The sequence below is a fragment of the Ptychodera flava genome, chromosome 3, assembly GCF_041260155.1.
Source record: "Ptychodera flava strain L36383 chromosome 3, AS_Pfla_20210202, whole genome shotgun sequence".
NCBI classification, from domain to species: domain Eukaryota; kingdom Metazoa; phylum Hemichordata; class Enteropneusta; family Ptychoderidae; genus Ptychodera; species Ptychodera flava.
The window spans coordinates 48,087,841-48,104,838 of NC_091930.1; the positions used below are offsets into that span (position 1 = coordinate 48,087,841).

Here is a 16,998-nt window from a genome sequence, read left to right on the forward strand (position 1 = left end):
AAGGTCAGGTCAAATTTCTCAAGTTGCTCCGGTGAAGAGAAGGTACATCTCGGCCGATATAAAACCATAACGACAATCATGTTTGTACGATTTGTTGTCCTTCTTGCCGTAATGGGCCTCAGTGCCGCTGACGACCCGATGGTTGAAGTAAAGGCGGGAAAAATTGTTGGCAAGTCGGTACAATTCGCACACAAGGACGTCGATGTAGAACGCACAGTGCACGTCTACAAAGGAATACCATACGCTGAAGCGCCGGTCGGTGACCTTAGATTTAGAGCACCTCAGCCCAAAGGTCCCTGGGACGGAGTGCAAGATGCAACGAAGGTTGGGTACGCCTGTATCCAGTATCAAAATCCCCTTTTTCACCTTGAAGAACCGCAAAGTGAAGATTGTCTGTATTTGAATGTATACGTACCGCAGACTGATGTGAGTACAAGTATTAATTGCTGTCTTCAAATTAGCTGTGAGATTGCAGTGGTATACTTCATTACTTGTGGCGTAGGCTATATCGAACGCGCTCGGGTCATGGTGATCGTCACAGTCCGGAACTTTTGCGATGACCCCAATGACCCGAGCGCGTTCGATATACGCCACAACTACCGCTGCGATATCACAGCTAGCTTCAAATATATTTTAAAGGACAGGCAACATTGCTTTACAATTATGTCAATCACACTTGTCGCTTGTTTTTTTCCGATTCCGCTCTGCGTGTACGTACGAGCCCCATAGACGTGTGTGTACACGTGAGACGAACCGTTCGTCAAAGGCGCAGAGCGGAATTGGAGAAAACAAACGACGGTGATCCATGCATACGTATGTACGTGCACTTACGTACATGCATTCATTGTTAATGACCTCGTGACCTTTCCAATTGGTTCACACACATTATTAAAGGTCGGCTTTGGTGGAAATTGGGTCGAGCGAGCTAAAGCAATAAATATCAAATTAAGGTTATTCTTCCACCACACACAATTATTATCCCCACTGCAAGTTTGCCAAACCAATTTATTAGTCCGTCAATCTACGAGAGTTTGGCACCTAACCCACCACAAATTGCAACAGAATTTTTTTCTTCAGAATGCATTTTAATGAGCTACCCAAGAACAACATATTAAAAGTTTACTCGAATCCGCCTTGGGGAAATATGTCTAATTTGCATAAATCAAATATGGCGGCCAACCATCCAACAAAATAACATAATTGGCTATATATCACATGTTAAACAAGCTATTTCAGTGATTTCAAAGTCTGACACTAGTTATTTGGCTCAGGGAATCATTTTGTAGGTATAATGTTTCATATAGGTACTCCATTAATTTGCATAATTCCAATATGGCGGCCAACATTCCTACAAAAGACATTTTCGGTCATATACCACGTATTAAACACGCTATTTCAGTGATTTTAAAGTTAAAAGTATATTTTAGGCATGGACAAACGATTTTCGAGATGCTATGATTTGCATAGGTAATTTGTTAATTTGCATAATTCCAATATGGTGGCCAACATACCTACAAAAGACATTTTCTGTTATATACCACGTATTAACCCTTTGGGCGCCAAAGTCTATTTTTGTCAACTTTATAATATGTACCACAGTCAATTTTTCTGCTTTTTGCCAAAATTTTGATAAAAATATGTAGCTGCTGAAAAATGATATCCATTTGGTCCAAAATTATGAAAAAACCGTACAGAAAAGTTCACAGAAATTGGTAAAATATTGCATTAAAATTTTTGTGTAAAAAATTACAGCAGTCAAAGGGTAAACAATCCATTTCTGTGATTTCAAAGTTAAAAGTGTATATCTTTGGCATGGACAAACAATTTTCGAGATGCAATGATTTGCATAGGTACTTCGTTAATTTGCATAAATCCAATAGAGCAGCCAACATACCTACAAAAGACATTTTCTGTCATATACCATGTATAACCCTTTGGGCGCCAAAGTCTATTTTGTCAACTTTATAAAATGTATCACAGTCAATTTTTCTGCTTTTTGCCGACATTTTGATTAAACTGCTGAAATATGATATCCATTTGGTCCAAAATTATGAAAAAACATACAGAAATGTTCACAGAAATTGGTAAAATATTGCATTAAAATTTTGGTGTAAAAAATTACAGCAGTCAAAGGGTTGAACAAGCTATTTCTGTGATTTCAAAGTTAAAAGTATATTTCTTTGGCATGGACAAATGATTTTTAGGTGCAATGATTTGCGTTGGCACTTCGTTAATTTGCATAAATCCAATACAAAAGAAATTTTCTGTCATAAAATGTATTGAACAATCTATTTCAGCCATGTTGAAATTTAATTATATTTCTTGAGCATGAAGAAACACCTTTTGTGGTTCAATGTTTTTAAAAGACACTTTGATGATTTTCAGAAATTAAATATGGCTGCCAAATTAATGCCCAAATAGCTTCTAATATAAATAAGGTTATGGTAGAGTTTTTAGGAATAGGAATATCAAGAAAAAACTGTCAAGAGGGCACTGCACCCAACGCACTGTATTTTGCTCAAAATATATTTTTGCAAATATTCTTCCAATTTTTATTAATTTGTTAACCCAAGATTAAAAATTGGTTAGGTTCACCTTTTAGCTTGGCAAGCAGGTCGTAAGTTGCATGATATAGAAGGGTCAATGTATGCAAATGTATGCAAATCACCCGAATTCCTGCTTCCCTTTTATCCAAATTTCAAGATTTCCAAAGAATATAACTCAGTTCTGGCGGGGTCATATTTTCTGAAATTTTCGTATTATGTTTTTCAATGCTATATAACAAAACAACTATTTTGTTTTGCAATAAAATTCTTACATTTTGAATTAGAGGCATTTTTATTTTGCTAACCATGATTTTAAGCACTTTTTTGAGTGTCAGTCGTTCAGCCCATGCCATTTTAGAATGAGGATATACTCTTGTTTCAAATGAAATATTACATTCACAAAATAGTTTGTACGGGTTTCCTTGTTATCTTAGATGAGAAATATTCCTTCGAAAAAAAACTGTGTTGGCAACATGCAGCTCCACATTAAGTCCTTGAACATTTATTTTTCAAAAATGTGGAGACTGTACAATAAATTTACTTACAATAACGATCCATTGACGAATAAAAGTTTATTTCAATAGGTGTCTGTGATACCTGAATTCGTTAAAATACTCCATAAATATATTGTATTTTGAAAAGAATGTTAAAGCAAATTTGGTAGACTTACATATATGACTTCCGAACGGATTAAAATACGTATATGTTGATGTGCGTTACTAATGAGATGTAAGAAAGTCATGCAATTTTAATTATTGTGATTTTTCTAAATATGACAACCGTTAATGATTGTCAGTCATCTAATAATAATCTCTTTCTGAATATAACATTGGATTCATCTGTGTACGGCATTATTTGTGATTTTATAGGTGCTTTATACTCTACAGTGTTAAAACATATCATCTTTAATGTTTACTGTTTTAAAAAGTCGTGGACAAAATCTTTAGTTTCTAATTTAGACTGAACCCCTTCCTTATGGACGAGTGCATCTTTGGTACACCCCCCTAGACGATAGGCAAGAAGTCATCACATATAACAGCAAAAATACAATAAACACAATAAAGATAACAAAAATGCAAAAAATAAAATAATGTGACCAAAAAAAAAAAACACATGCCACAATACAGACAAATTAAAACTTAGCGCTGATGCACACAATGTCAGACTCTTAAAAACTTGATCAACACACAAACTCACAAAAATTGAAAATTGCATGCTTAGCAAAGACTTAAAATTAATTCAAACAACTCATTAGCCCAACAGAATCCAACTGTTACACGATACAAACATGTACATTGGAAAAATGACACTTGGAAAAATGACTCAAGATGTACTTCTTTGCATTGTGTAATAGTTGGATTCTGTGTTTGGATTAATTGTAAGTCTTTGCTAAAGCATGCAGTTTTCAGTTTTTTTGAGTTTGTGTGTCCAAAAGTTGTTATGAATCTGACATTGTTTGCAATAGTGCTAAGTTTCAATTTGTGTGTATTACGACATTTTTTATTTCGGTCATATCATTTTTTCTGTTTTTTTAGCTTTGTTGTGTTTATTGTATTTTGCTGTTATGTATGATGACTTCTTGCCTATCATTTAAGGGATCTTATAAAGATGCACCCATCCATAAGAAGGGGGTTCAGTCTAAATTAAAAACTAAAGATTTTGAACACGTCTTTTTTAACAGTAAACATTACAGATTACATGCTTTGTCACTGTAGAATGTTAAACACCCTTACAAATTACGAAAATGCCGCACACAGATGAATTCAATGTTAAATTTAGAAAGAGAATATATCATTCAGAAGACTAACATTCATTAACAGTCGTCATATACAGAAAAATAATAAAAATTAAAAAGTGAATGTCCAAGGACTTAACAGTTTCTTCTTGATAGTTTCCTAGTGCTAAAAAACTATACCAAAACGTTATACATATTAGAAGCTATTAAGCCATGACGCAGTAATATGGCAGCCATATTTAATTTATGCAAATTATCAAAGGGCCTTTGTAAAAATTGAGCCACTAAAAGTGTTTCTTCATACCCAAGAAAAATATTAAAACTTTAAAATCAAAGAAATAGCTTGTTTAATGCGTGGTATATGACCGACAATGTCCTTTTTAGGAATGTTGGCCACCATATTGAATTTATGCAAATTAACAAATTACCTATGCAAATCATAGCATTTTAAAAATCGTTTTTCCATGCAAAAGAAATGTACTTTTAACTTTAAAATCACTGAAATAGTTTGTTTAATACTTGGTATCGACCGAAAATGTCTTTTGTAGGAATGTTGGCCGCCATATTGGAATTATGCAAATTAATAAGTACCTATAAGGAACATTATACCTCCAAAATGATTCCCTGGGCCAAATTACTAGTGTCAGACTTTGAAATCACTGAAATAGCTTGTTTAACATGTGATATATAGCAAATTATGTTATTTTGTTGGATGGTTGGCCGCCATATTTGATTTATGCAAATTAGACATATTTCCCCAAGGTGGATTCGAGTAAACTTTTAATATGTTGTTCTGGGTACCTCTCTGAAATGCATTCTGAAGAAAAAAATTCTGTTGCAATTTGTGGTGGGTCTAACCCTATTTTGACTGGACTATTATAGTGAAACAGTTTCGGATAACAAATTAGTATATTTTACCAGGGTGTCTAAGTGATGATGTTTAAGGGGGGTCCTATGCTATATCACACCTATCATTCTTGAGGACGTATGTGTCTTTAGTTCCTAACGTTTTTATTTTTATATTTCCAAAACTACTGATCACCGTGTCTCTAAAATTGCCAAAAAACAATATATTGTTGATGTTTGCAATTGTAGCAAACAGCCCAAACATATATGGAGGATAAGACTACCTAATAGTTGACTCCGAAGTAGATCTGAAAAAAAGTTATTTTACTTTATTCCCCTGCATATCAGAGATGTCTGTTAACGCCACCGATGTAAAAAGCAGTAAGGCAAAGACAGACCACATTGTTTCACGCAGCATCCATACACCGAATTATGCACACTTCACATCTTAAAGTTCGGAGAACTAACCAAAATTAAAGAAATCCAGCATTTATGAAATAAATTGAGTTCTTTCTATGTGTCCGTCAAATCATAAACCCATCAATGCATGCATGCATGCACACCTATCAAAGATAACATACATACATACATACATACATACATACATACATACATACATACAGACAGACAGACAGACAGACAGACAGACAGACAGACAGACAGACAGACATACATACATACATACATACATACATACATACATACATACATACATACATACATACATACATACATACATACATACATACATACATACATACATACATACATACATACATACATACATACATACATACATACATACATACATACATACATACATACATACATACAAAAGGGGAGACCAACTAGAGCCCTAGCATTCCGTCCCGAAAATTTTGAATAAATTAATATTTACCGGTAGTACACCTCTCGTGTGATACTAATAGACTGTCGAACAACGCAAGTGGTTTGAGATGCATGAGACACTGTCATGGTTGATGAGCATCTCGTAATCGAATTTTTATTATTTAATGTTACTTAATATTTAATATTCAAAGTCTGGTCCTTTGCCCGTCATGGTGTGGATTCATGGTGGCGCATTCACTATCGGGTCTGGTACCCATGGCGACGCGTACGACGCCACAGCTTTGGCGTCGATGGGTGACGTAATTGTGGTGTCATTCAACTATCGACTGGGCGTGTTTGGCTTCTTTGCCACAGGTAAGTATATAGGATGCATAGGGATAGATCCATCATTAGATAAGATTGACATAATGAAGATTTGTGTTACCATGATTAAAAGGTACGATACCGATGTTGTAAACGTCACTGGCCAAAGGACTTTTAGTATCGATTAGGCAATACAAGAAACTATACATGGCGTCATCATTCAATAAGTAAGCAGACATGACTATCATCCCATACTAATTTTGAATAGACAGGCAAATAATGTCACATAAAATATTCGATGTACAACCGTCTTGAATACATGCGATATGTAATCGATTTGCCAAAAAACTGTATACCCAGTTGTATCCAGTTCGAGTCGCGATGTACCGATAGACGTCCACTGAGTAATGTGATACTAAGACAGTGTTTGTGTCCGTGCACTAACTTCTTCATCTTGCTTCTCTCTGTCCTAATTGAATAAACCGATCAATTATTTTCTATAGCAATTCGTAGACTGGGTTTTAAACATGCACCCACGATGATCTTTAAAGGAAAGTATTAAGGTGGTGTCTGTTTTAACTGCATGTGTAAACTTCAAATCAAAACACCCAAATTAATCACAAATGTTTACCGTGAACTTGTGGTTTCTGCCATATACTTATGGAAGCACAAACATATATCTTGCACTTTCAACTCGACACGTGAGAACGTCCTTTCGTCATTTCATGTCATTTCGGATTCATGCCAAAAGAGTGCACCAGTTCCTCTTGACATAACAATCACGATTGAAAACAAAGCACATGGCACTGTTGTTTCACCTTTTCCGCAGGTGACGAGCATGCGCCTGGAAACTATGGATTGCTGGATCAGGTCGCTGCCCTAGAGTGGGTACAACAAAACATAGCAGGTAAGAGAAACACTTTATTCAGAATAAAAGTAAATGAAAGTTTAGAACTCCCGAAAACACGATTGGAACTAATTTGGGATAATTGGATGGTGATGTAATGTCGATTTCATCTACAAATGTAATCTCACCTGCTTTGGTTTTTACGTTACACACTTGTTTTTATGAGTAATTTGCAATATTGCAACATTCAGCTATACGGCACCTAACAATTTTGAGAAATTTGAAAAATATGAAAATCCAATTATCCCAAATTAGTTCCAATCGTGTTCGAATGAACAGAGATTGGATTTTTCAATGTTTCAATTATGAACCAGTCTACTTTTTGACCATTCTTTCACAGCTTTTGGAGGAGACGCCAGCAAAGTTACTATATTTGGTGAAAGTGCCGGGTCTATAAGTGTCGAATATCTCGTGTTGTCCCCGTTGACAAATGGTCTGTTCCATCGGGCAATTATGCAGGTATTTATCAAATAACTACATTCACTATTCCCTTCGTCCGTTCAATTCTTATATGGGTTAAATTTTCCTGTCGCTCCTATACAAATCAGTCTGTTTTCACCATATATTCAATAACCAACATACCAAAAATGCAGGACAGGTGTATTTGCAATTTTGTCTATGACCTCTCTACTTAGCTAGAATTCAACAAAAAACCAAACACATACACACTAACACTCAAAACATAAAACCCGATGAAAGTAATGAAATACATCACTATACAGGGCTTCAAACTGCCCCCGGAACAATTCTTAGAACTACCTTCCCAGGGCGGAAAACATCAGTACTGTGATTCCTTGATCTGAACGAATCAGCGTATCTACTCACATAGCCAGGCAGTTCGCAAAGGTACAGTTGAAAATATCATGCAATGCAGAAAATTCACTGTGTCATAATGTTGTTAACAGAGTGGGTCAGCTACTTTTCCGGCAGTCACCAGTGACGATGTTCCCTTGGCAACAAAGATATCCCAAGGCCTTGGCAAAGTGCTCGGGTGTGAGAGAGACACAACCGAGGAACTGGTCCAATGTTTACGTAAGGTTCCAGCTGACGACTTCAGGGAACCAAACGATATATCAACTGTAAGTGTTGTAATCTTTTGGATTGGACAAAACTTTAACACCATATTAAAATGTTATGCATTTCTGTTTTTCCATGTTTGTCTTCTTGTCTCATTTCCACAGCCACGCAGCCAGCCTGTCCCTTAGTCAGTCAGTCAGTCAGTCAGTCAGTCAGTCAGCCAGTCAGTCAGTCAGTCTGTCTGTCTGTCTGTCTGTCTGTCTGTCTGTCTGTCTGTCTGTCTGTCTGTCTGTCTGTATGTATGTATGTATGTATGTATGTATGTATGTATGTATGTATGTATGTATGTATGTATGTATGTATGTATGTATGTATGTATGTATGTATGTATGTATGTATGTATGTATGTATGTATGTATGTATGTATGTATGTATGTAGATTAATGGATAAGTTTATATTGCAGGAAATATAATAATTCATCGCCTGTTTGACATTTTGATTTTTAGTAATCTTACTATTTTGTTTTTGACATTTTGATTTTTAGTGATTTTGTTTTATGAAAGTTTTTTAGAGTGGGAATATGAGTCATTGTCTTACCCTGCATTGATTCACCTTCTTAAATATTTGTTTATATATTCGAGGGAAAGCAAGACCAGTGTCGTTAGGGAGCCTTCAGAAATTACAGGGGGTTGGCCGGGGGAATTCAGTGCACACCTGACTGTCATGTCTGCAATGTGACCCTCCCCTGTCCGACATTCTATAACTTGACCCTCCCCAACCACTGCAAGATGTGGCTGACCGCTTTACCTAAAAATATCAAATCATAATACATGAGGGTTTATCAGGCAAACTACTGAAAATTTTTCCACACAACAAGCTACCTGTACATTTATATATATTTGCATATATATACATGTATGTAAATGTACTTTGCTTGAAGAGGGAAGTGAAACGTGCATGTGTGTACAATTTCATTAATAATGTTAATTCAATATACATGGTAGTCTATGAGAGAACTATGAACAATTTTTTCCAAAATAAACCTAACAATATCTGTGCATTTATATACGTTTGATACTGCATACAAGTGTACATGATTGGACTAGGGTGGTTGAAAGTCCATGTGTGTGCAAGACATTTGATTTTGGAACTCCACACAAAATGTTACAACACTATACATGGTAGTCTATGAGGAAACTTTGAATAAAAAGTTTTGTTTTTAATACAAAACTAGCTAAATCTGTGTATTTTTAGACTTTTGATAATCATGTTTGTGCATAGAGAATATCAGGAAATATCACATGGACAATCGAAGGTTAGGCTGTAAAATAAGCTTCTGTTAAAAGTGAACCTCCCCCAAGATAGGTTCATAAAAGTGATCATCCTCCTTGGACAGTTTTCTAAAACATGACCCCCCGTTCCCGGGACCCACCCTGCTGTAATTACTGAAGGCCCCCTGACAGATGTCGACATCTTTTGTGTTGATGTTAGCTGTGACTTCTATGAGTTTACGTGGGACACACCGACCCTATATTGTGAAAGAGTTATGGAAGTAAAGAACTGCAAAATCTAAGTCTGAAGTCAATGGTAATTAGTCCCCACGAACACCGTCCGGGGGGACTTACAGATTTGGTCATGTCCTTGTGTCCGTCCGTCCGTGCGTGCGTGCGTGCGTGCGTGCGTGCGTCCGTTCACGCAAATTTCTCAGTGATGCTAGGAGCGATTCCATTCAAACTTGCTACATAGATTACTCTATATGTTATACATATACACATTGAATTTGTTTTGATCCGGTCTAAAATGGCTGCGTGGCGGCCATTTTGTTTCCTATATTTGACGACTGTGCCTTCGTTCACGTAAATTTCACAGCGATGCCGGGCGCGCGATTGCATTGAAAGTTGGTACATATATTAATCCCTATCACATATATATGCATGCCGATTTTTGTAATGATTCGATCAAAAATGACTGTGTGAAGGCCGTTTTCTTTCCTGTATTTGATATCCATCCACAGGCTCCCCAGGTATGATCCACTGGGGTTCCAGGATGGTATTAATATCAATGCTGTGTCCATGCATAGGGGCTCATAAATGCAGATATCTGAGATATGCCTGTTGCCAATTCTTTTTAAACTTGTTACAAGGATACTACACTATGGCATACATATGCAGGTCTATTTATATTGGTGTGGCATGCATAATTAGTGCTAATTTGCATAATTTGGGATTAGAGCGCTGTTTCTGTTTCTGTGCCAAATTTGATGAAACTTTGTGCAGATTTTTTTCACACAGAGTTCTAATATCAGTCAATGACATATGTCAGTATTGCATCAATTAATTGCTAATTTGCATATTTGATGAACTTTTGCAATTAGGATGATGTCTAGAATACACTGCAACAGATTTAAAGAAACAAATGGCACAAATCTTTATCACATAGCCCTACAATAGTGTACGAAGACACTTAGCAGTATCATGTTAATTAATTGCTAATTTGCATATTTCGTTCCTTTTCCTAATTAGTGGGCTATCTCCAGAAATACTGTTTTAAATTTTATGAAACGTGGTGCAGATGTTGATCTGTCAGCATTATAATACTATGTGAACACATTAAGGAGTATCATGTCAATTAATTTCTAATTTACATATTTAATGAACTTTCATAAATATTGTCATATGTCTAATAATGCTGCATCAAATTTAATGAAACATGATACAGATTTTTTCCTTCCAGTAGTCAAATGGCGTGCAAAGATATGTAGCAGTTTCTTATCAACTAATTGCTTATTTGCATATTTAATGAATTTTGGTAATAAGCCTGATATGTCAAGAAATAGTTCAACAAATTTCCTGAAACTTGGTACAGATGTTGAGGTCAAATTGCTTTAACAGTGAAAAAGACATTTATCAGTGTCAAATTAATGAATTGGTAATTGCATATGTAATGAACTTTCCTAATTAGAGTGATATATCCACAAATACTGCGTTAAATTTGATGAAACTTGGTACAGATTTTGATCTCATAGTGTTGTAAATACAAATCAATGATACTTAGTGGTATCATATATATGTAGATTAATTGCTAGTTTCCATTTACATAATAGATTTTTGTTTTTAGGGTGAATGTCCAAAGAACTGCATCAAACTTTATGAAATATGGTATCGGTGATAATCTGTCAGTGTTAGGATAGGATGCAAAAATGTTTGGCAGCATCCTGTCGATTAACTACTAATTGATTCATTTTAATGACTTTTGTAATTAGTATGGCAGCTTACAGTAGTCCTCTCAGAGGACTTGTAATTAACCCTTTTCCTGCCAGACAGTATCAATTTCCAATCAGCCAAGTCAGTAAAAAGCGGTTTTGAGCCAAAACACGACGTATTTTCACCCACTTGGCTTGGCATCTTTAGTCCAAAAAAATCAAGTTAACAGTATTTATGTTTTCAACAGCCTTCAAATGTACAGTATTATGTTTAAATACACCATATGGAATATGTTGTGTTTCATTAATTTTAACCATCTTGACCTGGTGGTGAAATATGGACTTGGCAGGAAAAGAGTTAAAGTACCCATTAACAAGTGGGGACTGTGTCATTGTCAATGACTTGTTTTTGATAACTTATCTGCATAAGATTTGTTAGAATTCTATATGCAAGGTAACATAAATGTCACCAGTGATGGATATTAAGTTCATTTATCTTAATAATTTTGATCTTTCCTTGCTGTTACCTGTTCCGAAGGGTGTTCTCGCGAATGTCACCGGACTTGGCAGTGATATGTCCACAATACCGTTCTCGCCGTTCATCGACGGTCACTTCCTGACCGAGATGCCCAAGGATCAGCTTACTCGGGGAGCCATCACTAAAACAGATGTGGACCTCATTATCGGAACAAACGCTGACGAGGGCACCATGTTTCTCCCGGTGCTTTTCCCAAACTCGGTCAACGACACGGAAATCTCCATGGATAGGGCCACTTACGAGCAGACATACGCCGCGTTTCTGTCGACACCTCTCAAGAAAAGCCAAGCCGTTCTCGATGCCGTGAAATTAATGTACGTCAACTGGGAGAACGCTGATTCGGATGACGCCGATTACATCGAGGCTCTAAATCAAATGCTAGGAGACTACCTCTTCGTCTGTCCGTCCGTTCTCTCCGCACGTGCTTATTCAAACGCTGGCAACAACGTGTACGTCTATCACATGACCCATGTACCAGCAAAGTCAATATGGCCGATCAAGTGGATGAAGGCGACCCATGGCGAAGACCTGCAGTTTGTATTTGGAGGGGTGTTCGGTTCGAAAGACTGGTCGATGCCCAAGGAGGAGGTGACCATGTCCCTGCAGACGATGAAATATTGGACCAATTTTGCAAAGACTGGGTAAGATGCGGAGGCATAGATACGGCTACCTAGCTACAGGGAATTCTAAACTACTGCGAAATTAAAGTGAAGTAACACGATTGGAACTAATTTGGGATAATTAGATCTTCATATTTTTCAGATTTCTCAAAATTGTTAGTGCCCTATAACTAAAAGTGGCAATATTATAAATTACTCATAACGAAGAAAAGCAGATGAGCTTACATTTTCAGATTAAATCGACATGACTTCACCATCCAATTATCCCAAATTAGTTCTAATCTTGTTGAATTTCATTAAAATTTCGCTATTAGGCCTAACAAAAAAAAATTTAAAGTACACAATGCCATATAGGGTTATGCTACTAAGCTGAAAATCGGGCATTTCAAAATAATTTCCACTTTGGACAAACAAATTTACTTTGCGAAAGAAAAATGGAATGGACATCGAAAATACAAGGCTAGAGTTCATTACCTTCAATTAACATGTGTGTCGTCACCACGTACAGTCTTAATGGTATACGAAATCTCAGAAATTTTGTTATCAGTGTATTGTAGTAAGTAAACTAAGTACAGTATATTTATACCTTGATGACAAGTGTCCTCATCAGGTTTACCTGTCGATAAAAACTTGGTATCTGTAACAGGCAAGTTACTGACATTAACATTCTTCTCTCTTAACGCAAAGCTAATCGTAAACTGATGCCCTCCAGTTGACTGTAAAAGCACTTGAATCACAGATCTTATTGATAGTTGCAACCTTGTTTTAAAGTTACTTACTTGTGTATATGGCAAACTTTCCATGAATATGTGTTACTCATCTCATCTGTTCTATTAATGTCAGCGATCCAAACCTGTCTGGCACCGGTGAAGATTCATCGCTGAAGACCTGGCCGTTGTTTAAAGTACCCGGATTAGAGTACAAAGAATTATCCCTGCAGATGGAAAATAAACGAGCGCTGAAAGCCGATGAGTGTGCTTTTTGGAATGATTTCATTCCTAAACTAATGAAACTGACAGGTCAGTGAAAAAAAACGTCATGTTATCTGCCTTGATTCCCCAATTGTGATGCGTAGAAACCTAGTTTTCCCTTTTTCTCGCTGATTGACGTCTTGAAATATGCGAGGACAAGGCTTAAAATTTATTGAAAATTCATCATACGTACAATCATAACTACTGTTTAATGTAGAATATTCCTCGTTTGAGGTATTTTGATTTGTAGTATACTTTCCTTGTCAGTATATTATTTTTGAAGCTCCTTGAGTAAATAAATTAAACTTCTTATCGCATAATTTTTTGAACCTCAAACATTTACCGTCTTCTTATTGGGGTAAGAAGGGATGGCAGCCATTTATAACATTTCAAATACCGGTTTTTATTTATTAAATTCCCGGGTTTTAGTTTCTCCGATTTTTTTCATGTTTGAGTTCGAAAGGTAAGGGTCTTAAGTTTTCGAAAGAAAATTGTAGCAAGGCTTTTAGTCTTCCAATTCCGAGGGGCGCACTGCCTTAATTGTTTAATTGGCGGATCACGTGACTAGCCATTCAATACGGAGTATACTTTCTCCTTTTCACACCTATCTACAAATGCTCTTCTAGAAATTAGAAGACATGACTTGCAATCCATTTCATAACCTTTTTTTCCACAGAAGTCGATACTGTGTGTTCAGCCGCGGACGACGAAACAAAGAAGTACACGGAAGAAGGCAACAAGCCGTGAACAGCCTGCAAAATAATTATAAAGCGTAATTGCAATTGATGTTTTATGCTTCATTATAAATTGACAAAATCCAGTAACAGTGTCTTTATTGAAACAGGTCTTCTCCTGCTCTTGTAAATTAACTTCTTATGAGAATAAGTTTTTCACTAAATAAAAGTCTGATTGTAATATTGCATTTGTAAAGCGACCCACTTGCTTTTGTACTTATGGGTTGCTTTTTTCACTACTTTGTCCCCGTTCTTTTGTAAATGCGCTGAACTCTTCATTCCAGAAGAACTTATTTAAACTAATATTAAGATGCTTGCAACTGGACATTAGTTTCTGTCATAGAAATAAAGCACACGCTACGTTGGAAAAAGTTTTCACAAATCAAATTGATGGCGATATTTTTTGACAAACGAAATCCTCTCCAATCAATTTTGGCATTCCTGTAAGATCGGTATGTTCGTGATAGAATATAGGGTGACGACGATCTGACTTGTTTATAATTGTTTGTACAGTACGCTGTTATGTACAAGTAAAGTAAATATCTATCTAAACATTGATAATCAAACGAATTCATTGAGATACGTCTAAGATAACTTATTAGCGTGATGTTTTGAACAACCCACTAAACAGTAACAGGTATCATTACTTTGTACTTGAAGTAATTTTGTGTTATTATTTATAACGCTCTGCTTTAGCATCGAGCACTGTAATTTCCCTCGAGCACATCTGTATATATATATATATATATATATATATATATATATATATATATATATATATATATATATATATATATATATATATATATATATATATAGACGATTTTCAGAAAAATAAGCCAATGAAAGTTTTTTCTTCATTAGCTTCAAAATGAGTCCCCCATAAGTTACAGACTGAATTCGATATTGTTAAGGTTTTTAGAGTCCGAACACCTGTCACCAGGGGGTGCACTGCTAGGACAATGAAGTTTATTATAAGTCGACAAGTTAATATTCGATGGTTTTGTCCACATCTGATTTATAGCCCGGTGCAGAATTCATTTGTCAAAGACCCATCAGGGTATTAATTCTATTTCGGGAGAGACTAGAAGAAACTGTTCATAGAACAAAAATAACGTAAGTATGATGAAATATTATAGCTCAAGTTCCTCTAAGGAAAACCTGTTGTTAACTCAGACTATAACTTGGATTTCACCATTTCATTTTAATTTCACATATGCTTAACTTTTCTTCTCAAAGTCATTAAAACAAGATACACTATAAGCCTTTGTTGTTGAAAGGGTTACGTCTTACGGACTTTTCATCAATCGTAATCATGATGAGTGAGCTCATTGCTCATAGAATCAGTCACGGGACAGTTTTTTTGGACACCAAAATTGTGTCAACATTTTCTGATCGGCTACTTGTTACCCACAGAGATAACACGGGTGCAGTGCTCATCTTTTTTTCAAATATCGTAAACTTTACGTAGACCTGGCGTTTGTCTTAGAATGTAACTTTGTGCTTTTTAAAGCTGTACTGTTGATTTCAATTTATGATTAGATGTACAAATCGTATGTTTGGAAAAACAATTAAATACATGAAGTGCCTTTGAATTTGTTTTTGTGTCGTCAATGATAAATTTGTTGACATGGTGAGTAAGAAATATACAAAGTGTTTATTTTTGTATAGGTCTGTTGATGGAGTATGCGCCTCGAAACTAAGGGTTATAATTTTTAGCTGAAACATTACCGTAAAAATTTTAAACCTTTCTTACCTTTTAAACCTTTTTACGATGATGAACAGAAATCGGAGATCACACAACACATTTATTTACAAGTCGTCGATATTTGAAATAAAAAACTGCTTCTATCATCTGTGTTGATAGTCGGGAATATTAAAGTGAAGTGTCACAACAGTAAGACGATGATAACTTCGCTTCACTTGCCCCACTTAAGAATGTGTCTCGGGGATGGATATATGGACTCTCAAACTTTTCCAATTCTTTCCTGGTCTACCACTTGTGGGGGTTCATTTTAAAGCCCTTGGAATTAGAAAACTTTTCACTGTCTTAGTTTTTGAAAATCGAAAATTGTAGTTTTCTCCATAGAGTTAACATAGGAATGACAGCCATTTTGAATTTCAAATATCAGTAAGTCTTGAGTAATTTGTTCTCTAGTACCAAAGTTTGCACGGTGATCCCTGATTTTATTCTTGACGTTGAAAGAGAATGGTTGAATTAGTTCTTTAGGAAAATTCGAGCAAAAGTTAAAGTCTTTCACTTTCGAGAGGCATACTACCTTAAACGTTAGGCAAGCAAAGTCCTAGTATTGTAAAAAGTTGAGGGTCTAGTACCTGTTTTAAGACACATTCTACATTGCAGATTTTGTTTACGTGTTATAACACGCAGTAGTTACCCGAGGGCATTTTTTCATGTTTAGAATTGACTCAAAATATTGTTTTAGTGTATAGAATTGCTTCCGTTTCTTTTGTCGTCAGACAGATAAAAATAGGTAAAAACAGACACATGTCGACAAATCTTGTTTCTCTAAGAACCCCAAAACCTGTCTTTATATAAACAGGATCGCAAGCTGAGAAGAAATGAATGTTGTAGATGTGGTAGGCCTTGAGAATGCAGGGAAAACAATGTATCCAAACAAGGCATCGTAAAGATACACAGTCAACGAAAGAGATCGGAACGGAATGCAAAAATGCATATCAAGTTATCGCACTAGTGTGTTGCAATATCT

At 35.9% G+C, this 16,998-nt stretch overlaps 1 protein-coding gene across 1 annotated transcript; it reads left to right on the top strand.

Moving 5' to 3' along the window:
* Positions 1-15,864, top strand: LOC139130178 (cholinesterase-like). The gene is made up of 9 exons (XM_070695918.1): positions 1-426; positions 6,168-6,330; positions 7,109-7,186; positions 7,527-7,645; positions 8,092-8,265; positions 11,945-12,585; positions 13,408-13,583; positions 14,212-14,998; positions 15,228-15,864. The coding sequence occupies exons 1-8, from the start codon at positions 79-81 to the stop codon at positions 14,280-14,282; spliced, it is 1,770 nt and encodes a 589-aa protein (XP_070552019.1). The 5' UTR covers positions 1-78; the 3' UTR covers positions 14,283-14,998; positions 15,228-15,864.
* Positions 15,865-16,998: the final 1,134 nt, after the last annotated feature.